This window comes from Astatotilapia calliptera, chromosome 22, assembly GCF_900246225.1.
Source record: "Astatotilapia calliptera chromosome 22, fAstCal1.2, whole genome shotgun sequence".
NCBI classification, from domain to species: Eukaryota; Metazoa; Chordata; class Actinopteri; order Cichliformes; family Cichlidae; genus Astatotilapia; species Astatotilapia calliptera.
The window spans coordinates 32914105-32938561 of NC_039322.1; the positions used below are offsets into that span (position 1 = coordinate 32914105).

At 41.3% G+C, this 24457-nt stretch overlaps 1 protein-coding gene across 1 annotated transcript; it reads right to left on the bottom strand.

The window, feature by feature from the left end:
• Nucleotides 1-1500: 1500 nt before the first annotated feature.
• eepd1 (endonuclease/exonuclease/phosphatase family domain containing 1) lies at nt 1501-21645 on the bottom strand. The gene is made up of 7 exons (XM_026156497.1): nt 20475-21645; nt 12481-12532; nt 5354-5464; nt 4695-4829; nt 4232-4370; nt 3921-4115; nt 1501-1938 (listed from the first exon to the last, which is right to left on the bottom strand). The coding sequence occupies exons 1-7, from the start codon at nt 21422-21424 to the stop codon at nt 1748-1750; spliced, it is 1773 nt and encodes a 590-aa protein (XP_026012282.1). The 5' UTR covers nt 21425-21645; the 3' UTR covers nt 1501-1747.
• Nucleotides 21646-24457: the final 2812 nt, after the last annotated feature.

The following is a 24457-nucleotide window of genomic DNA, read 5'->3' on the forward strand; positions in this document are numbered from 1 at the left end:
TTATTTTAAAAGCTAGATTAAAAGGAACACATTTATGGGAATTCTTTATTAAGTTTAGTGAGTTTGACATTTTTTTGTAGTGACAGCGTCTGGAAGATGAAGAAACACGATACCAAAACGTCGGTGAGTGTATCAAGCTGTAGAAATCTGCGGTCCCTGAGCACAGCTAGCCACACCCGTTATCGGTGCGTGTATTGCTTTAAGAAACATTATGTGACGTGTACAGCAGCAGTGTCCTATCACCGTGCGGTGCCTATTTTCCCGATCCGGTTTCCACTTTTGCGCAGTTGTAGTGTGAGTTACGTCCCAATGCTTTGCTCGTGGACTCATTTCTTTATGTTCACACGAATGAACACGATTTTATTTGCAGACATGTGTGTAAACCTCCTCCTCCTCACACACAAGTGCGATCACTCCCACTGGGACAAGCACAAACAAAACTTTCATTTTTATTTTACGCTTTTCACTTATACTTCATTACAAAATATTCTTCTTTCCAAGCTCCTTAGACCCTTACCAAACATATATTAGATATACTGTTATGCCAAATTAATTGGAATACATACACTTCACCTTGTATTTCATCAGTTGGTTATAATCAGGATCATTTGGTCTCCTGGTATCAGAATCATGGGACAAATTCTTTCTCCAGGTTGCCTGCAGTAACTTTTTTAATCCAGCAGCTCTCACTACTGAGCAGCACATTAATCACTTCATGAGGAGTCATCCAACCATCACCAGCGTCATCTCTGCTGTCATGGGATCACGTGACTGCTCAGAGTCAATTTCTGATCTGATTGCTGTGTAAAGTGCTTTGTCAGTAAGGTCAATAAGATCAGTAAGACCTGAAAATAGCTCAAAGCTCATGTGGTAAAATATGTGTGTGTTACAGGGCAAAAAAAAAAAAAAAGTGGGGGGAGTGGTGCAGTGGGTTCAGGGGGCAGTGCCAGAGGAGGCTGGCCAATGCAGTTAGGGATCATCAGATCATGCCTCCCCTGCTTGAGCAGCACACAGGACGTGGAGGGAGAGAGGAGCTGAGAGAGAACAGCTGTGTACCAAAACAGAAAGAGCCAGTCGGCAACAGCAGCCCAGGAAGGCGTCAGTGCACATAAACAGTGCTTTTAAAACCCCGTGTGTGCCTCGTGCTGAGCAGTATAACACAAGTGTGTGTTACTTGGCTGTTTAATTTCAAAAGCAGTATTGTGAAGGTGGTTAACGACCAGTTTTAAGGGCAGCAGCAAAGCCCTGTGATGTCACTGTGCCTGGCAACGTTATTCTCAGGGAAGTATGGCAGTTCACATGCACACAAGCTTCACTTGTATAATTAAGCACACAGCTTTCATGAGCTCAGCAGCTGAGATTGAATCTTACTCTCCAGTGAACTATAAAAGATGAAGGACACAGCAGCGCCTGTAAAGAGATCCAGGTCATTCAGATGGTGCTCAAACTGTATCAATAAGAGTTCGTACAGACCGTGATCATCTATCAATTTATTTTTATTTTTCTATACATATATAAAATGTTTGGCACATTTCTTTTAAAATACATCATATTTTTGTCTAAACATTTGTTATGGCTTGAATATTTCTCATTTACGATTTTCCATTGATAACCTGAAACCCAAAAGGCAATCTTGGCACTTGTTCACATTTTGTAGGAAACTGCGCCACAGCAAACCGAGATAAAGCAGAATCCTGATAGGTTAAAATCTTCATGTCATTCAGTTCTGTCTTTGCTGCAGCCGATGTCACCGCTCATGTTTGGGCAGAATGTCTCCCCTGTCCACCACTGCCATACCAGGTCCGCTAAGCTCCTTAGGAGGTAGGTCTGCATAAAATTCTGCAAACACAGGGCAGTGATCAGAGGCCACACCGCCCCATGACCAGTTATCTGGGATCCAGGGGTTAGTTAAGCCTTCCCGAACTACCATGCAGTGGCCTGTCAAGAACAAAGGACACAAGAACAGTCAGGAGATACTTAGAACTTCATGCAACACAAATAATGCACCAAACTTTGATCTGATAGTAGCTTCTATAAAACTAGGATCACGTTCATCATACATTTGAGAAGTAACCATGTATCCTCTACTTTACACATAGTTTAAAATACATTTTTACATTTATTTTGTAATTATTTTTATCTTGAGACTCAACTTAAACTTTGATTGAGTGACTTCTAGTCTAAATAACTCAGGTGCAAGTGTGGCCTCAAAGTGCTTTTAACTAGGCTCAGACTTGTCTTGGCACACTTAGTAAGTTGATGATTTGACACTCAGATTAGACCAAACTTAGACTTGAACACCTGGTTTGACTTGTCATAACTGGAGACCAAATTTTAAATTGGTTTGGTGAACTCCAGAGCACACTTAGTCTTGTGTAAAGGACCTGAGAACTGACTTAACATTTAGTTTGTGTTCGGCATAAAACCTGACCTGTTTTTAACCAGACTTGAAACTAAAGCCAGCCTCGTTTTAAGACCGTTAATGAAAAACCTGACTTTACTTGTTTTATATGACTAGTTTATAAACTGCTATACATTTAATCGTTAGTTGCTTGTGTGACTTCTTTCTTTCTTTTCAATTCTTCTTCTTAAAAGGGAGTTTTTCCTTCCCACTGTTCATAGAGGCTCATCTGATTGTTAGGATTGTAAACATACAATATAAAGAACTAAACTGACCACCTGTGTAAAAGCAACGCTCGACTTGGACTTCTGTGATGACTCTATGTAGACACGCAGTGCTAACTAATAACACAAGAACTACATCTAAAATTATACAGGCGTAAGTTAGCATGTTATATGTTTGAGTTCCTGATAGTTAGAAACAAAGACTAAACAAGTACGGCTTGTTTGGAAGGGTCGCCAAGAGAAATCCCCATCTTTCTAAAACGCACCTCATAAAAATTGGAGCTGTGCATAATGAAAACCCTGAGTGAGCTAAAATACAAGGTTCAAAGTTCTTTATTTGCCATTCGTGCATAAACCAGCAGGCACACTGGAACTCTTGGTCAGAGCTCTGTCAGTCATAGTACGCATGTTAGAAAGAGGCAGAAATAAACAAGACAGAACAAAAAATCTAAGTTGGTTTTACAAGCTCCTGAATCATGGAGGTGTACTCGGCTTATTTACTTATATACAGTTATGTAAAAAAATCAAATAAATGACAGAGTCAACGTGGACATTGCCACTTATCTTTAAAACTTCATATCAGTGTATCCAGACTATTTAACCTAGAGTCTTCTATCATGCCACAACTGAGCTCGATTCAGAGGATCAGACGGGAACTCTGATTGTTCTTTAACTCTGCAGGATCTCCATCTTCCATTTTAAAAAATTACATTATGAAAAATTGGGGTTTTTTTCACTATTTTAATATAATAACTTTCAAATATTCATTAACCCTTTCATGCATGAATTATGACAATTTTTTTTTAAGTATTTTTATTCATCTTTAGGGATGAAAAAAATGTTTTTTGAATTTCTCTCTGAAATCAATCAGCCTTCTCAGCACAGATCCTCTGTGGCTTTCCCTCCATGGAGTGTCGATATCCGTCAGCGAGACAGCTGTCCATCCAACTACCTACTACCTACTACTAATAATAATAATTTGAGCGAACCAACATTTAAAATAAAGCAGAAGAAATCATATCAGGTCTAACCTGATTAAATTACAAAAAAAAAAAACTATTCCATAATATTCTAATATCCTGAGATGCACTTGTAATGTAAACTTAGCCGACTTTTGCCCTGAATTAATGAAACACGAATAAAACTGAACTGAACTAAATAACTTGAGATATGATGAATGCTGAATGAATTCACAGATAATTTCCCTTAATATGAAACCTGACCTTATCAAGACAACCTAAGAGAACTTTTTAATCTTAATCGGTGCAACTGTCCAAACACAACTGTACATGTACCTGAATATATCTTCTGCAGAGAACGGCTGACCCAGATGTTGTCCACGCAGCGGGTGCCCTGTGGTGAGCAGGTGGTGATGTTGGTGAACTGAGTGGATGGTATCAGAGCACAGAATTTCTCCTTTCTCAGTGTGTCCAGCTCTGAGCTCTGAGGAGAGCAACCAAAATTGCCCAACACTAGTAGATCCTTTTCACCTGCAAAGGAAGAAACGGAAAATAGGACAAGACGTCAAAAATGACGTCAGACTTTGCGGATCCGTCTACGGCGTCTGACACATGCGGTCTCGACTGGTCCGACCTGGCAGACTAACCTTTTAGTGTTCCCTGGATGCTGGGAGGGAGGCGTTGACACTTGGCTTCATCAGAGTTTTGGTTTTTGCCACCGGACTGCTCTGGTGAAGCAGGGGCTTGCATATGGACATTCACCACCGTCAGCTCAAATGAACCAATCTAATGGAAAAAGTCAATTTTTTGACCACTTAAATTTTTATCCTGCTAAGTAAAAAGAAGAACAATACATAAAACCAAAGAAATATGCAGCAGTGCATCAACCATGTGTTAGTTCTGGAGGTTTAAGAAAGTATTCAGATCCTAAACAATTACAAATGGATATTGTCTGATTGTTGGGCTGTTCTCTTCATCGTTCCAGGGTCTTATAGATACGGCTCTCTGAGACAGCTGTTGGTGGGTTTGGTGCCATATAAATAAAATTAATTGAATTGTTTTTTATAACCAAACACACATGAATTCAATGACAATAAATTATAGCCTTACTAAAAAGTGAGCCACATAGAGTGGATGGTGTACATGACTCCCATTTCCATTGACAGCAGGAGACTCCAAGACAAGGGCATCCTTCAGATCAATTCCTGAGGAGCTATCCCACAAAAAGCCAGAGTAGCTCACTCCCTGTGAACAGAGGGATGTATTAGTGTTAGATACGTTTTCAAAGGTTTATTTAATTAATATAAACTTTCAAGTCAATCTTCTTACTCTACTTATGATTTAGTCAATCACAGCTATTCATATGTCAGTTACATAAACATCTGACATGTAGTTTACTGATGCTGATTCTTAGAGTGTAAGCATGAAGGTAAACAGCTGCTGGTAATAGAGCTGGAGGGTCACTGCTATTTTTACAAAAGATCATTTCATATTTATTCCGCATGAAAGATCAGTCTGTGCAGTAGCACTACTATAGTTTTACTGCAGTACACCTGCAACAGTTCTAGATAATAAAAGAAACTGTAGTGGTTAAGAAAAAAAGTCACAGTGTTAAAAAATGTTAAAAACTCTCGACGGGTAAATTATTCAAATCGATTTCTGGGAACTGAAAACTGAACTGATTGATCTTCGGCAAAGTTTAGACTTTGATTTATTTTTGTGGATACAATTTAAAGTGTCGTTGTAACAGCTGCCAATGGTAAACCCACCTTGCTGGAACGGCCGGTGGGTTTTTCCGACACAACACTTTTCCACAGCCCTCGTGGCCATTTCCACTTCTGTAAACTGGCAAGTGTTCCTTGATTTAATTCTGCACAGAACTGCAACACATAAAGACAGGTTTGCCTGTTATTATATTACTAACTAAAAAGCAAATTAACATTTTGTAAAACTCTGGAAGCAACTGGCACAAAGTATCTAAAGCAACTTGGGGTTTGGTATCTTGCCCAAGGATACTGGAGCAGCCAGAGATTGAACCACCAGCCTTCGGATTAGAGATTATCTGCTCTACCTCCTGAGCTACAGCCAACCCAAATTATTATCTAATAGATAATTATTTAAATACAACATGTCAAACGGGTAATACACACACAAAAAACATTTTAAAAGTATTAAGTATCATCTTCTACCAATCTGCTTCGATATACAGGGAGTGCAGAATTATTAGGCAAATGAGTATTTTGTCCACATCATCCTCTTCATGCATGTTGTCTTACTCCAAGCTGTATAGGCTCGAAAGCCTACTACCAATTAAGCATATTAGGTGATGTGCATCCCTGTAATGAGAAGGGGTGTGGTCCAATGACATCAAGACCCTATATCAGGTGTGCATAATTATTAGGCAACGTCCTTTCCTTTGGCAAAATGGGTCAAAAGAAGGACTTGACAGGCTCAGAAAAGTCAAAAATAGTGAGATATCTTGCAGAGGGATGCAGCAGTCTCAAAATTGCAAAGCTTCTGAAGCGTGATCATCGAACAATCAAGCGTTTCATTCAAAATAGTCAACAGGGTCGCAAGAAGCGTGTGGAAAAACCAAGGCGCAAAATAACTGCCCATGAACTGAGAAAAGTCAAGCGTGCAGCTGCCAAGATGCCACTTGCCACCAGTTTGGCCATATTTCAGAGCTGCAACATCACTGGAGTGCCCAAAAGCACAAGGTGTGCAATACTCAGAGACATGGCCAAGGTAAGAAAGGCTGAAAGACGACCACCACTGAACAAGACACACAAGCTGAAACGTCAAGACTGGGCCAAGAAATATCTCAAGACTGGTTTTTCTAAGGTTTTATGGACTGATGAAATGAGAGTGAGTGATGGGCCAGATGGATGGGCCCGTGGCTGGATTGGTAAAGGGCAGAGAGCTCCAGTCCCACTCAGACGCCAGCAAGGTGGAGGTGGAGTACTGGTTTGGGCTGGTATCATCAAAGATGAGCTTGTGGGGCCTTTTCGGGTTGAGGATGGAGTCAAGCTCAACTCCCAGTCCTACTGCCAGTTTCTGGAAGACACCTTCTTCAAGCAGTGGTACAGGAAGAAGTCAGCATCCTTCAAGAAAAAGATGATTTTCATGCAGGACAATGCTCCATCACACGCGTCCAAGTACTCCACAGCGTGGCTGGCAAGAAAGGGTATAAAAGAAGAAAAACTAATGACATGGCCTCCTTATTCACCTGATCTGAACCCCATTGAGAACCTGTGGTCCATCATCAAATGTGAGATTTACAAGGAGGGAAAACAGTACACCTCTCTGAACAGTGTCTGGGAGGCTGTGGTTGCTGCTGCACGCAATGTTGGTGGTGAACAGATCAAAACACTGACAGAATCCATGGATGGCAGGCTTTTGAGTGTCCTTGCAAAGAAAGGTGGCTATATTGGTCGCTGATTTGTTTTTGTTTTGTTTTTGAATGTCAGAAATGTATATTTGTAAGTAAGTAAGTAAAATTTTATTTATATAGCACATTTCTAGATAGAGATCACAAAGTGCTTTACAAGATATAACAGATTAAAAAGACAAAATACAAACAAAGGTAGCAAAAGGCAGTTTTAAAAAGATGTGTTTTTAGCTGTTTTTTAAAAGTAATCAATGAATCAGCGGATCGTAAGTCCTGAGGAAGGGAATTCCACAGTCTGGCGGCCACAGTAGCAAAAGCTCTATCACCCCTAGTTTTCAGTCTCGTATACTGAATGACAAGTAGGCCCTGACTACTCGACCTCAGAGACCTACTAGGGGCATAGGGCTGTAAAAGTTCAATGATATATGGTGGTGCTTGTTGTTGAAGAGCCTTGAAAGTTAAAACCAAAATCTTAAACTGGACTCTAAATTCAACAGGAAGCCAATGTAACTGCATGAGCAACGGTGTTATATGTGAAAATTTAGAAGCTTTCGTCAAAAGTCTTGCTGCAGCATTCTGAACGATCTGCAGACGCTCCAAAGAACCTTTATTTAAACAAGTAAACAGGGAATTGCAATAGTCCAGTCGTGAAGAGATAAAAGCATGAATAACAATCTCCAGTTCGGTATAGGATATAATAGAGCTCAATTTAGAAATATTTCTTAAATGATAAAAGCAAGACCGAACAAGAGATTTAACATGACTATCTAACGTAAGAGCAGGATCAAGGATAATCCCTAAGTTCCTGACAGATGGTTTTACAAACGTTGAAAGAGGACCAAGAGCATTTATTATACTGGGTATATGTCTATCTGGGGCACATAAGAGGAGCTGTGAATGTGGAGCTGTTATATTGGTTTCACTGGTAAAAATAAATAATTGAAATGGGTATATATTTGTTTTTTGTTAAGTTGCCTAATAATTCTGCACAGTAATAGTCACCTGCACACAGATATCCCCCTAAAATAGCTAAAACTAAAAACAAACTAAAAACTACTTCCAAAAACATTCAGCTTTGATATTAATGAGTTTTTTGGGTTCATTGAGAACATGGTTGTTGTTCAATAATAACATTATTCCTCAAAAATACAACTTGCCTAATAATTCTGCACTCCCTGTAAATTAAAAGGACCCAGCTGGCAGGACTTGAAATTTAAAAATGAAATTAATATTTCAGATTTGAATATGAACATTTTATATTATTTTCTCAAAGTAAGACATACGGATTTCCGGACATTCAATTTAAAGTCAACTTATACTTAGTGCGTGAGCAGCAGTTAATAGCAAACAATATGAAATCTTATTTTAAACCACTCAAACCGGCGCACAGTTATTAAAGCAAATGTTCAGTTGAATCATATATAAACTATCAGTCAAAAGTTTGGACACACGTTCACATTTCATGTTTTGTTTTTTTTTTTTAATTTAGATTCTCACTGAAGGCATCAAAACTATGAATGAACACAGATGGAATTATGTAGTAAATAAAAAAGTGTGAAATAACTCCAAACATGTTTTATTTTTTAGATTCTTTGCTTTGATTGCTGCTTTGCTGACTCTCTGCAGTTTCTCCATGAGCTTCACGAGGTCGTCACCTGAAAAGGTTTCCAACAGTCTTGAAGGAGTTCAGAGATGCTGAGCTCTTGTTGTTCCTCCATCTCATCCCAAACCATCTCCACTGGGTTTAGGTCAGGTGACTGGAGGCCAGACCATCAGGTGCAGCACTCCATCTCTCCTTCTTGGTCACAGAGCCCTCACACAGCCTGGAGGTGTGTTCGGGGCCATTGTCCTGCTGAAGAATAAATGATGGGATGTGGCTGCAGGATGCTGTGGGAGCCATGCTGCTTCAGTCTGCCTTCCGTTTTGAATAAATCCCCAACAGTGTCAGCAGCAAAGCCCCCCCACACCATCACACCTCCTGCTCCAGGCTTCACAGTGCATGTAGAGACCATCGTTCACCATCGCACAAAGACACAACAGGTGGAACCAAAGATCTCAGCTGTGGACTCATCAGACCAAAGCACAGATGGTCTAATTCCTCGTGTTTCTTGGCCCAAACAAATCTCTTCTTGTTGCTTTTCCTCAGTCGTGTTTCTCAGCAGCTATTTGACCATAAAGGCCTGATTCACACAGTCTCCTCTGAACATGTACAGATGTGTCTGCTACTGGAGCTGTGTGGCATCTATCTGGGCTCTGATCTGAGGCTGGTGACTCAGATGAATGTATCCTCAGCAGCAGACGGACTCTTGGTCTTCCTTTCCTGGGGCGTCCTCATGTCAGACAGTTTCATCGTAGTCTTGATGTTTTTGCGACTGCACTTGGGGCCAAAGCTTTAGCAGTGTTGCAGACTGACTGACCTTCAGTCCTTACAGTAATGATGGGCTGTTGTTTCTCTTTACTTAGCTGATTGGTTCTCGCCATAATATGAACTCTATCAGTTGTCAAACAGAGCTGTGAGCTGTGCACCAACCTGACCGCTGCACAACACAACTGATGGTCCCAACCCCATTAACTCTTTCACGCACAGTGGTCACTACAGTGGGCAGCTATTCAAAGGCTGTTTTCTTGTATTTGCGTCAGTGTTGATGGTATGATGAAAGGTGATGTTGTCCACATAAGTTAACATGTAAAAAACTTTTTTTAAAGTACATGTATAAAAGAAAGTTAAAAAATCTTTTTTCATGCCTAAAGATGAATAAAAATCCTGATCGAGGTTATCAGAATTCCTGCATGAGAGGGCAAGAAATTCCACAAATGAACCCTGACAGGCACACCTGTGAAGTGAAACCATTTCAGGTGACTACATCATGAAGCTTATTGAGAGAAGGCCGAAGGTTTGCAGCGCTGTCGACAAAGCAAGATTTGTCAGATTCGTCAAAGCATTACTTTGACAAATCTACAATATAAGACATATTTAGAGTTATTTATCCTTTTTTTCTTTGCTACATAATTCCATGTATCTTTCTTCATATATGTGATGTCTTCAGTTTGTATCTATGATGTAGAAAGTAGTAGAAATAAAGAAAAACCATTAAATAAGAGGTTGTGTCCAAACTTTTGACTGGCAGTGTTTAGTGCCAAGTCACAAAAATCACCTCAAGGTGCTTTATAGTTTAAGGAAAAAGACCCTGCAGCAAAAACCTCAAACGACCCCCTTTAGCAAGCACTTGGCAACAGTGGGAAGGAAAAACTCCCTATTAGCAAGAGGAGGACTCTGCCAGAACCAGGCTCAGGGAGGGGCAGCCATCTGCCACAGCTGGTTTGAGGTGATGGGAGGGAGCCAGAGATTAATAATAACAAATGATGAAATGCAGAGTGAGCAGAGTAAGCACATAGTGAGTAAAATATGTGAGTAAAGAAGCAACAATCAGTGCATCATGGGAACCCCCCTAGAGCAGTGGTCCCCAACCCCCGGGCCTCGGACCGGTACCGGTCCGTGAGTCGTTTGGTGCCGGGCCGCGAGAGTTGAGGCTCAGGTGTGAAATGTGTGGTTTTCAGGGTTTTTATCGGTTTTCAGCGTTATTTTGTTATCGTTGTTATCGTTAACTCTGTTTTCCTGGGTCTTTTCACGTGTGTTATGAATAAATGTTCTTTTTTTCGGTACCGGTACTAGTTTCATTTTGTTGTATTTATCCGCGACACCTTAAAGGCCGGTCCGTGAAAATATTGTCGGGCATAAACCGGTCCGTGGCGCAAAAAAGGTTGGAGACCGCTGCCCTAGCACCCTAGGCCTTCTGTAGAGCAGCTAGAGGAGGAGTCATTGCTGGATCGCTGGAGTTCAACTATATGTCTTATCAAATTGGAACGTTTTAAGCCTAATCTTAAAAGCAGAGACGTTTTCTGTCTCCCAAATCCAAACTGGGAGCTGGTTCCAAAGACCAGGAACCTGAAAGCTGAAGGCTCTGCTTCTACTTTTAAATATCCTCGCAACCACAGCTTGATTTGGACCTCTGTTGGAAAGCCACATTCTAACTTGCATAATAACCAGAAGTTCCTTTTATCACTATACCACAACCTCCCATGGCATTCAAGCCCTTGTGATGTGTGTCGATCTGTTATATAGAAGGTTTTGGTATAGGATGGGGTTTCAGTTAAAGCGCGAGTTACGACGTAGATTTCCTGAAGGAGTATAATTTACACGTAAGCCCTAGAGTCCCTAGAGTGAAGTGCTCTATTGGAGTGACACGGTACTACGAAGTCTCTAAGATAAAATGGAGTCTGATTACTCATGAAGTGCCAATTCACCTCAGTGGTCATAAGGTACTATAAGATCTTTAAGATATGACTTTAGATAAGCGGAAGAAAATGGCTATAATTTATTGATTTGTTATTCAAAATCTTTATTCATTAAAGTTGTTCATGTGTGTCACGTGACTACATTCTGAATGATACCCGGCACAATGTGCCAGACTTTTCAGCAACAATTTATTAATTATTCAGATGTTAATCTGTTATATTTTAATAACACATGAGCATCTTCTGTAGTAATGCTGTAGTATAGTTAAACTTAACATTAGTTTATTATTTTAAAGTTTTTTTCTTCCTTTTCTATTTGGAGTTTAATGTGTAATATTTATAACACACGATGTGAGGTGCTGCCCAGTTAAGTGACATGAAGAATGGGATTAATGGTTTCAGAGTTTTTAAATATTGTTTATTAAACGGTTCTCAAACGTAAGCTGACGTCTGAGTGTTTCTTAGTTTTAGACTAGTCAGTTATGTGGTCAAATTTATTTCCCTCGTTTAGTCAACTAAGAAAATAGTTGCCAGAAACATCCCAACTAAATACATCTGCCCCCTTACTGTGACCAGCCCAGAGAAACGGGACATCGCTCCTCTGTCAGCTGTGACAAAAGAACAAAAACACAAGCCAAATGTACACAGAGCGGACCAAGCCAACAGACTCCTTCCAAGACAGGAGTGAAAACAGTTTCCATCGAACAATGAGCTTAAGTCAGATGATGCAAACCGTCTCCAACAATGAATTAGATCCCAGACAAGCCCCCACTTGTTACAAGTTGGCCCATAGCCAGTGACAAAGAGGGGGGGACGAGACAGGATGTGTTGCTAATCATTATGTTATTCACTAAAAGGAAATATGACAAATATAAGTTACGAGAAATCAGTAATGACATGAATGAATGAATGAATGAATGAATGAATGAATGAAATGTGCGCTAATGTTGGCAGCAGTGTGACGGAAAAAATAAACTAAAATTTGAGGGTGTCAGTCTTGGGAGCGAGAGCACAAGAGTATTTTTAACTCAGGCGTACTTAAACCACATGGCTGTAACCCAATCAATTTAACGATCCTCTCCATCACTGAAACCCTGCAGAGTATACACAAAGACAAGCTGCTGTCACATTTCTGATTCCTGCTGCCCGTGCACGCAAGTCACCTCATTTACAATAGAAGTTGGGATAAGTGTAATTCATGTTCCACTTTACCTTATCAATAGCCTCGTGCTCCAGCAGGTCTTGCACTGCCAGTAACTTGATACTGTAATAAGAGAGAGAATGCATTTTTTTAAAAATGTACCTTTACACGTACATCATATACATACATATGCATTATTTACCCAAATCCTCTTAAAATAAATAATTAGTTGAAAAACCTGATAGAAAAGCATGATAATGAAACCCACTGACAACAAAAGGACACTTTGGGCATTCCTCCTGTCATTACTACATGGTTTTCCAGTGGTCTGAAAAAGTGATTGCCCCCTAAACACCCTTAGCAGCAACAACTGCAATCAAGTGTTTGTGTTAACTGGCAGTGAGTGTGTCCCAGCGCTGTGGAGGAATTTTGGCCCACTGATCTTTCCAGAAATGGTGTAATTCAGCCACACTGGACGGTTTCAAGCAGGAGCTGCACTTTTAAGGTCATGCCACAGCATCTCAGTCACGTTCATGTCAGGACTTTGACTGGGCCACTCCAAAGTCTTCATTTTGTTTTTCTTAAGCCACTCACAGGTGGACTTGCTGATGTGTGTTGGATCATTGTCCTGCTAAAGAACCCAACTGCACTTCAGCTTCAGGTCACAATAGATGGTCACCATATTTTACTGTTGGTATGATGCTCCATTTCGAAAATGTTGTCTTACTTTTACACCAGATGTAATGTGACATTTCCAAACAGTTCAACGTTCGTCTCATCAGTCCACAGAGTGTTTTCCCAAAAGTCTTGGAGATCATCACAATGTTTTCTGGCAAAACTGGGATCAGCCTTTATGTTCCTTTTGCTCAGCAGTGGTTCTCGTCTTGGAACTCACCATGCAGGCCATTGTTGCCCAGCATCTTTCTTATGGTGGAGTCATGAACGCTGACCTTAACTGACACGACTGAGGCCTGCAGCTCCTTGGATGTTGATCTAGGATCTTTTGTGACCTCCTGGGGTAATTTTGGTCAGACACTCTTTGGAAAGTTCACTAGCTTCCATGTTTTCGATTTCATTTGTGGATAATGGCTCACGAGAGCCTTTGAGTTTGGATTTTTTCCCCTAATAGACTAATAAATACCCTCATTTTGAAACTGCATTTTGTGTTTACTTCTTATCTTTGCCTAATATTTAGGTTTATTTGATGACCCTGAAACATTTACGTGTGACAAACATACACAAAAAAACACTTTTCACACCACTGTATATAGTACTGGGTGGACCACGTTCATTTTTTCAGGTTACTTTGAAACTCAACCGTACTGGTTAGAGTTAATCATCAGAACACCCATTTTGTATTTGTAAATTAAAATTTATAAACTTAAAATTTATTTTTCCCCAAACATTGTATCAGAACATTGAAAAATTAAAATTATTACTAGCTATGAAGTAATGTGAGGGATGACTCTGTTTTATAGAAATCTTCTAACATTAATGGAACTTTTAGCCTTAAAAGTTCTGAGCATTTCATTTCTTCTTTCTACCCTCGCACTGCATCTGCACAGCATTTATGACTTACTGGTACCAAGCAAAGCTGAGATCAGTTTTTCTAGGAGATCGTCATGTATTATGGTTGACTCAGCATAGTAAACACACAGCAAACTTAGGCCAAATTTAAAGTTTCTTTTAACAAACTGGCAGACAGCTGAGAAAATAAGACTCTTTATAGACACACTTTAGACTGTTTGAAATTCAATGTGCCAACACTGCATGAAGGAGGGGCCTTTACAGCCCAATAAATATTGAACTGTTTACTTTTCAAATGACTTCCCAGATCAACAGTCAGCTTAATAAAATGCTATACATTTCTAACAGGCACTTTTACTCTGAAGATGAGCTGCTTTGCATTGCATTTTGCAACACAGGTGAGACACTCAACATTACAGCTGCTGGCTGCTTCCTGTCAGCTGATCCTCAATGAAACCAGGGATGCACAAGCATCATAAGTAATGCCGTCAGTCAGGAGTCAGAATTGAGTTACAACATGTCACATGACATGGCACAATTCAGCCATGATCAGACCGCCACGTTGATTCAGTTATACAGGATTCATGTCAGACAGAGAAAAAGAGCAGAGTTCTTCTCCTTTAAAGATGGGGACCGATTCTCATCGCCAACAGTCATTTGACAACTGTGGGTAACGTGGAGAAGAGATGTGTGTGCAACACCTGGTATCTGCTCAAATGGAGCAGTTTCCAGACATTTCTGCAACAACTAGTGATGTTTTCAAAGAATCAACATAAACTGTGACTGTTATAGCAAAGATTTTCTACACGCTGTCGATACATACCAACACAAAAGGAAGAAAAGCTGCACTGAAGCTACCGTCTCAGCCATTTGTACTTGTGCTACTATAAATAAACATCACAGCTGTTTCTTCAGCACTCTCATGCTCAGTGTGCCAATTCCATCTATCCATCCACGACTACACACCAGTAGTTCCAGTTTTCAACCTCCTTTACTGGCAGTGGTCTAAATGTGGCCCTTCAAAGGATTAAGGGTAGCTGAGGTCCTTATAAGCATCCCCAGCAGGTCTTCTAGAGAACTCCACCTGCCTGGGTGAGGAGGAAACACACCACCAGCCCATCCACATTTTTACATCGACTTCACTCCTTTTATTTAAAAAAAACAACAACAAAACAAAACAAAGAAAAGAAAAGAAAAGGAAAAAATAAACTTTAGTCCTTCATAATTCTATGTGTGATTGCCAATTTGAAGCTAGACTCCACAAACAGCCAGATGCATTAGAGACAGCGCTCTGAAAGCTACTGGCTACGGCTAAACAGTCTTTGTAGGACGATGACAATAACAACAGCCATCTGCATCAACTGAAGACTAAAAATAAACATTGAATAATGTGCAAATCTGGTTCCACACTTTTGGACTCTACTGATCACATGCATATATGACACTGCAGTCTTACAGTCTTCATGCAATAGTTCCCTAAAACTCCATGCCTGTAGTCAGTCTGTCCTCAGACCACCAAGAATAAAAGCTGTTTTGAGCTCCTCCGTTATTTACAGTGCGGTTGCCACAACAGGTTGCTCAGATTGTTTTGATTTGTTACACCGGATGTCCTTCCTGATGATTCGTGTTTACTCCTGGGAATTACATTTTGCTCAGTTGTAAACTTCTACATTATGCAGCTACAACCAAAGCACCAAGAATAAAAAACAACACCAGCAAAAACCCAAATGACTAAATGAATGGAAATATTTCAATAGCACCAAAGAGCAAAAACAACTAAATATAACACAATGACTCACAAGGCCTCTCTGAGTCACTGTTAGTGAATTAGTATTTAACAGCTGATCAAAATATTGATTTCTTTTGTTCTAGAAACATCGCAGCAGGAAGTCCATGTTTAAAAGAATCAGCACCTCAAAGTCGTACGAACGGTCAGAATCTTTAACACAGGTCGAGGATCGGCCGCAGTCTTTCGTGCTCGCTTATCAACCAGAGATCTAGACAGAGTTGCTCATTAGCTTTAGATGTTCTCAGACCATCACTGAAAAACACAAGTTTAGTTACATGTTGTTTATTGCACAGAGGTTTTTTGAATGCTCAGTTCAGATAAAATGATTAAAATCCTGACGAACATTTCATTGTTGAAAACAATAGCAATGTTTTTAATTCATTATCAAGTTAAATTTGCATCTCTGAAAATGCAAATAAACCCTCGTGCTCCCTGTTTTCTCCTGATTCAGTACACATGGCATAAAAACAGAGCGTCTCATGATTTAAACTCCAGCTGGGTAAGTATGTGTGGAGGTTCATGTTCCTCCTGTGCCTGCTGGGTTTTCAATGGTACTCCAGGTTCTACTCAATTAGACTAATTGGTGTTTGATCCTGTTAATGAACCTCTGCAGCGCTCAGTCTATATAACCCTGAATACTGAAAATGTGACACACACACACACACACACACACACACACACACACACACACACACACACACACACACACACACACACACACACACACACACTCCGTGGATACATCAAGGGCAAATCATGGTTCAGTATCTTGCCAAAGGACGAGAGTAGAGGGATCAAACCACCTGATTGGTTAATGACCGAGGCTACCTCCTGAGCAACAGCTGCTCCAAACTAATTATGGCTTTTTTTTTTTTAACTTGTGCTGTTTTACTTGTGTTCTTTGATTTGTATCATGCTTTTCATTATTCTTTTAGCTGTAAAGCTTTGATCAGTGGCTGTTGTTTTAAAAAGTTTTAAAAAGCTGTTTTTTACCCTGTTCAGACCACATTTTGCTGGACTCCGTTTCACTTTTCTAGCACCTGCATGTTTTCACTGCTCTGCCACACTGGCCCACCTGAGACGCTGAACAGCTTGGTGTTGATGGGATTATAGGCAGAAACTTTGTCCACAGATCCTGTTTTCAGAATAAACAGCCTGCAGTCCCACAGACAATACCTCCTTCCTCCCCTGCAGGTCTGATCGCTCTGAGAGCATGCAACGCTCCTGCTGCTTAAGATCCTGATCCTCCCATTTCCACTGGCAAGGATTCAAACACCCACAGTCTGAGCTGCCTATTAGCCATCTCATCAGGGCAACACTGGTAACTGTAAGCCACGACTCTATGGCCAAGTCTATAGAGGTAGACAAAATTAGTTGGGTTTACAGCAAGAAAAATACACATAAGCATAAGAGTAAATGTTGCATAAAGACTCGTCAGTGTCACTCTGACAGTAGCAACCACTGATAATGCCAAACAGGACTTCATATTAGCTGCTTCAATGCAGACACAAGTGAGACACGGTGAAGCATCAGTGGCTGCGTCCTTTGAGCGTCACATTTGAAGACTGATTAAGTCACAACCAGGAGACGAAGGCTGTCCACATGGGCTCGTCCAAAAGCAACCCACAAATGCGTTCTTTTCCCCAGATTTACAGGTTGCACCAGGTCCACCCTGTCCCAATATTCATCGCACATCAGTGATTGAAGGATATTTGGAGGGAAAAAATAGGAGCCGGTCCAAGAAACTGGTCCAGTTTCCAGGTATAAACTAATGAACGTAAGTACTGGGCTTTTATCTCACTCAAATGTCCAAAATACAAAAATAACAAAAAATCTTTCAACATTAAATTTCGACATTTTAATTCAGTCCCATATGCTTTGGATGGTTAGTTAGTTAGGTTAGCTGGCTAACAAAGCTGGGCCTGTTTGGCCCCCTCGTATATGACAGTATATCAGCAGAAGCACCTCATACCAACTGTCAGGCATGGTGGTGGAGGTGTGATGATCTGGGCTCATGTTGAGGCCACCAGACCTGGACACCTTCTAAATCAACCATGAACTCCTTTGTATCGTAAAGTGAGAGTGAAAGATGATTCCCTTCATCCCTCTTTGTTGGTTAGTTGTACGTTTGTGCACATTATCAGATAGGCAACAATCTGTCAAATACACAACTGAGGTGCAGCAACCACAACAAACCTAAGGTGAGAGTGTGAGAGAGCTTTAGGTCCAGGATATCGGGCAGCATTTATAATAATAGCACACTACTTTACGCATTATTAATGAATTCAATTACTTTTCATATAACAAAAATCATGGTGTGCCTCTGCTCATCCAGTCATTATGGATCAGGAAGTTCAAGAGAAATTAAAGGGAAGACAAAGGATCTAACATCAGTGATCTGTCTAAAGCATGCTGGGTGCACCGTCGTCAGTACTCTCTGTGAAGTGTCGACGCAGGAGGGGAAGTAGATGCGTCCCAGCTGACACAATAGAACAGAACTGCCCACCTTGTTTGGGACACTGAGAGACACGGTCCATATTTCATAAATGCTTCAAAAGCAGGGAAAGAAGAATTCAACAGTAAGAAACATTAACACCACATTATCAGCTTGCATGCTTTGATCCATATGAACCTTGCTATTAGGAGCTTAAGTCAGCTCTTTTCACTTCCCTATAGTCAGGATGACTGCAGCCAGCTGAGTCTAACTCCACATCCCTGATAGGCTGTTTGGGCCGAGAGCAGTTTGTGCAAACTTTGGTGAAAAAAAAATAGAGTTCATTGAACTGTAGTAGCTGTCTGCTTTTGCCTGGAGGAAAGTCATGAAGTGTGTAAACTTAGACTGGGTCTTATGATTACTAACCCAGCAGTTTGTCACTGTGCAAACATACCGAGTCTCCTTCACAGTGCCCTCCTGCTGCTGCTGTTCCTGCTCCTCACTAACAATGATCACAACACCATTACTGACTTTAGGCCGTACTTGACACAGTTTGCTCTGGAAACCACGGTGAAGCTCTATAGATGGCTTTAAGAACTTTTTTTGTAATATTAAAAAAGGGGGAGTATCAATTAAACACCTTACCAAACTTTAGCTTCTCGTTTATCCATGAGAGAACAGAAGAAAGAGCCTAGCCACTGAGATTTAAACCCTAATGCCTGATTTGCGTTGCTGCTGCGCTCTGCCTATACTCTCATTTTTCACAGCCACTCATGGTCTTCACAGGTATATACACCCAAAGTTTTTCCACAGAGTCTTATGTTTTCACTGTATGCAGACCAATGCCTGAAAAGAAAATCAGCACCGCCAAGTCTTTGGCCACGGTCCTCAGACGGAGAAGGTTGTAGTGGCCACTCTGGGTCAGGGACAAGATGGGATGAAGAGCTCAGTCATTCAAGAGCTGAACATCCCACCGGGAGGAGGCCCCGGGGCAGACACAGGACACGCTGGAGAGATTAAATCTCTCAGCTGGCCTGGGAACGCATCGGTGTTCCCCTGGATAAGCTGGAGGAGGTGGCTGGGCAGAGGGAGGTCTGGGCATGCTTGCTTAGGCTGCTGCCTCCACGATCCAGCCCAAGATAAGCCAAACAAAATGCATGGATGGATTTTTATTTTGTTTTAGTTTGTTTTCTGCTTAAAAGAACATTTTCACTGGTGGAATATGAACCACGGTCCACTGTGCTCTTTATTCATTTCACAAGTCTGACAGGGAATCTGAGAATGTGTCACCCTGCAGCACAAAACTGGCTTGACCTCAATCACGAAGCCCTGATAATGTTTTTCGCCTGCTGTCTCGGGGTAGAACTTTCATGTATTTTGTATGATACATTTTCCCTTTCATATGCATCTGATGGCTTTATAAAAAAAGATGCATGATGCGAGTTTTATTCTGGACATAAAACCAGATTTAACGCTACAAAAAACTCGTCAGGTCACGATTAAGTTTGGTCTGTTAAATCCCAGATTTATGCTTTTGTAAAATCAGGTGATGACTCTGAACTTTTCTTTTTAAACAATGTTCTCTTATTTTCTTTCTGCAGTAGTTTTAATGATGTTTCCACATTTTTGAACCCATAAAAGACAAATAACACAAAGCAAAGAGCTACTTTGGTGTGCTGTAGTCTTTTCACAGTCTGGGTTTTGTGAAGTCTGAAATATGCACAACATAAACCTGAAACAAAGAGCCATCATTCCTGCACGACTGTCATTCAAATCAAATCACTATTTAGGTTTCTGCACAAGAACACTTGGGCCTGCGCGCAGTAATGTTGTGGGAGGGGTTCGTCCTGTTAAGGCTCCGTTCAGGACTGAAAGAGTCATGAATCTGAAAATATGATGAGGTCACAGCATAATTAAACCTCAAAGAGCTTCAGCTGACTGGTGCGGCAGTGAGTGGCTGTAGGTGTCCTTTGGTGTGTGGACGGCACAGCTGGCATATCCTGACATAATGACTATCAGCACACATGCAGCTGACTGGACGTTGTGCGCATTTAGTGTGATGGAAAAATGAAACTCGAGTTGTTTTGTTTATTATCTTACAAACTTTCATTCATTAAGACTGTTATTGTGATTTCGCGCAATATAAATAAAAGTGATTGAATTTAATAAAGTGAGTTATTCAGTATTTTGCCGGATGCACGCACAGAAATCAGACACACGTCCGAGACCACTTAAACAATAAGCTTTCCTCATCTGCCCACGCTTCAGTAACCACGCGGCCTTCAGGTGTGATGAGTGTGTGTGCAGGTACTCACTCATTCTCGAGCAGGGTCATGCACACCACCTCCCTGACCCCCGGGTTGTTAGCCTTGTCGCACGAGCAGCCCTGCAGGCTCCAGGTGGCCACGCGCACTACGGACTTCCCGTCCCGGAGCCCCAGCGGGCGATCCACCTTCGGCCGCACAGAGACGATCTGGGTCGGGCCTCCAGGTGGGAGGTCCAAGTCGTCGCTGCCCAGACTAAAGGAAGAGGGGCTTGGGTGACACTTGGTGGTGCCGGGGAGCCCTGCGTTCGTGTTGGTGGAGGGTGCCCGGGAGCGCTCCACGAAAACTTGGAACCGGATTTTGTCGAGCAGCGAGCTGTTGATGTGCTTCACCTTTACCAGGTCCTCGATGCTTTTAAATGGGCCGTGCTCCGCGCGATACGAAACCACGTTCTTTGCAATCGTTTCCGTGATACCGCGAATACTCATGAGCTGCGCCGGGGTGGCGGTGTTGATGTTCATCCCGGTGTAGAACTGAGAGTCCAAGTCTTTGCGCAGTGACGACGGAGAGTGCTGGGAAGAACTGGTCCTGCTAGAAACGCAGATTTCCAGTTTGATCACCTCCAGCTTGGTGGCCCCGACCCCGCTTACCAGCGCCAGGTCCTCCACCTTTTTAAAGCCACCGATACAGTCCCGGTACTGCACGATATTCCGCGCAACTGTGCGATTAACTCCCGGCAGAGTCATGAGCTCCTCCTCGGTGGCGATGTTAATGTTCAGCCGCTCTTGATTCACCAAAATGTGGCTGAAATTGCAGGCGGCGCTGAATTTGCGCTTGCCGCAGCTGAAATCAGTGGGGTCTTTGGGGATGGAGCGGTGGCAACCCAGACTCCCACCCATGGCTAGGATCGGTGCAGTGGACAGGCAGAGGCCCGCGCCAGAGAGTACGTTCTGAAACACGGCGGTTACACGGCAGCATTCATTAAAGATAATATTGGACATACGCACCACCCGAGCCTGCGCTCAGCCCTGGTTCATGCCGCACACAGCAGTCCTCCGAGTCACAAGCGACAGATCAGAGCAGGCAAACTTTGCCCTATGGTATTGCGCAGTGTGACCGCCCACGGGTCAGCCTCCACCTCACTCGCCTTTGATCACATCAATACAAATCGTTGGTGGAGAAGTCTGTCAAGCGCCCAGCTCCACACCGCCGCACACCGGAGTACTTGTCAGACTTCAAAATAAAAGCAAGCCATCAGCGTCACTGGTTCAAATCAATCATCAGCTCCAATGACAAGTGAACACATAAATACACAGTGTAGGAATAACCAACAGATACATTAACGCGGCTTAATAATGATTTTCTTTCACATTTAATAATTTATATTTTGTGAGATTTTGTCTAATCAGGATTTGGCCCGATGAAATAAAACTATTTACTTGTAGTTTTACTTTTACACTGTGTAACGTCAATCGTTTCTAAAAACAAAAAACAAAAACATAGGAATAGCTCAGCCATGTTATCATAACACTCATTACATTTAGAAATATTGTTTTGTAGTTTGAAGCCGGGAGGTTTTACCTGGCGTTTGGCGTTTATTTTGAAATGTCTGGTTTGTTGTTTCAACCGTTAACAGTAGGGGGCGTGTCTTTCTATGTGATATCTAAATGTTTTCTGTCACTGAGGAAGAGGATCTGATAATATACATACATGTAAATTGTTTTAAGGGCTGCAGCCAAACGTAGATTTGGTTTTATTTAGGATTAATCATTTATTTTTCACCGTCGAGCTCTGCTTTTCTGAACACAGTACAGAAATGTTGCTGTTGCAGCTCAGTGCAGGATTTTTTCTTGACTTCATAATTGTATTATTTTTAAGTTATTCCAAAGTGAAATGAATATTAAATGCTGTTTTACACAAAAAGATTCTGAGAGGTGTGATATGAAGTTTTCAAGATCATTTGTGTCACAATATTACAATTATAACCTCCTGAGCTAACCTATGCTGGATACATTCAAGCTGTTTGTCACATACCACATCTCCAGAGTGCTCCACTCATGGTTTTCTCTCTCTCTTGTTCTCCTTAGAAAAACGATGTAACCTCCAAAATGTGACCAAATCACTAGTTTTTGCAGTTATTGTTGAGGCAGTTACAATGCAACACCCCTCTGTGTGTAGGACTTAATAATCGTCATAATAATAGTAATGGTAGGATTCTGTAGTGTGTGTTATGCTTGGCTAAAATCTTTATTATTCTAGTTGAGTTGTGGCATGTATCGCCTCCAGCGCTGCACAGAGATCCTTGTACCAGATCAATCAGCTCAGCGGTGAAACAACAGTTATTATATTTTCTGGCTACTTGTTAAACCATTTTTTAGTTAGTAAAAATATTCTCACCAAAATATCCCCCAAAGCTGTCCCCATTCAAGTGATTGAATGGACTCGGTCCGACTTCTGAACTAACAGAGTGGGAAAAGAAGATGAACATTTGTCGTCTTCATAATTATTGTCAGCGTTTCTTCACTTTTCTACTTGTGCAGCTTTCCATTTGCCTCTTCTCCAGCACAGCGCTCTTGTCAGGTCATCCTGCTCAAACACACGAGGCATTATTAGGTGATGGAGACCTGCTGTGCTGGTCAGCCTCCCCTGACACCACACTCTGAACTTCCTTCTCCATCCCTCCCCTGCTGCTGAGCTGCAAACCACACCCCATCGCAGAGAGGATGCCACTTTAGTGCCCAGTGTTTGTTCATCAATGACTTTTGGAAGCTCTTTTTCATCTTGTGCCTAGGACTCACATTTATTCGCTTAATCCCTCTGATATGACATTTGCTCCTGATGTTATGAGACATTTACCTGACAGTTCATGAGCCCTAAATTATAGTTTGTTTCATAAATTTAAAAAACCTTACAGTCGACAGGACACAGCACTTCATGATTAAGTGGATTCTACAACATAACAGTGAGAAGTAAACATTTGTGTGCTGTAGGCCTTCTATTAAAAACTATCAGCACTTCTCACAGCAGCATTACTGTACATTAATATAAAGTGTATTAAAAACAAGATATTTATTCAAATGTATAAAAACCTCTTGTAAATAAGCTGATTTGAATTCATTCAAACACAATTATAACATGTTTGGTGTTTGAATCTGTGGTCGAGCACAGAGCGCTTCTGTCACGACTGACTGTATGTTTGCCAACATCTGGGGTCGTCCTGTGTCCAAACTGACTGTATGGTCAGTTTACTGGGAGATGACCTCCCGTCTGCCAGCCACAGGAACACACAGACAGACAGAGATCATTACTACAGAGAATCTTTCCCGTGGATTATATATGAAGGTCAAATAAACTTCATCACAGTTGTTTTAAATATGATTTGCCAATGCCACGATACCGCTCTTGTTCAAACTGTTTATTCACTAAATAAACAGAACAAAAATAGTTTAAAGAATTTTTTTCAAATAAAGAGGATTTCATTATCTGCAGTTTATAATGCAGGTTAAATAAAAGAGGTGCTACATCGAAAACAAATCAGTATGTCCAGAGATTATGGATACAGATCCCAAAAAGTTGATTCTGTTCATCTGCTCGTAGCGCTTTCAGTGGGAGAAACATACCTTAAGTGATCCTTTGGTTATGAATTTTCAAACAAAGTATAGCCGACTAAAGCATCTCTATCCTGAGACCAGCTGGAACTCAGATAGGTTTTAATCTGATTTAGCTTACTGAAAACTCGCAGCACCTCCAACAGTAGCAAATGAATCAAGTCTGTTGTCTCTAAACATCCAAACATCCATAAAATATTCAGTTTTATTAACAAGGAAATAAACAAACCAAAAGCAGGAGCCGCTCACTGACCTAACAGCGCTGCCACGCTCACACAGGTAGCTGAGAAATGACATTTTCATAAACGTGCATCTCACAAATGTCATGGTCGCCTTTTCCCACAGACACAGACCGACTGTTAAACCTGTGAAAGCTGATTTAAGGAAAGATTCCTTCTGCTTTACCCTCCAAGATAAACAGTTAAT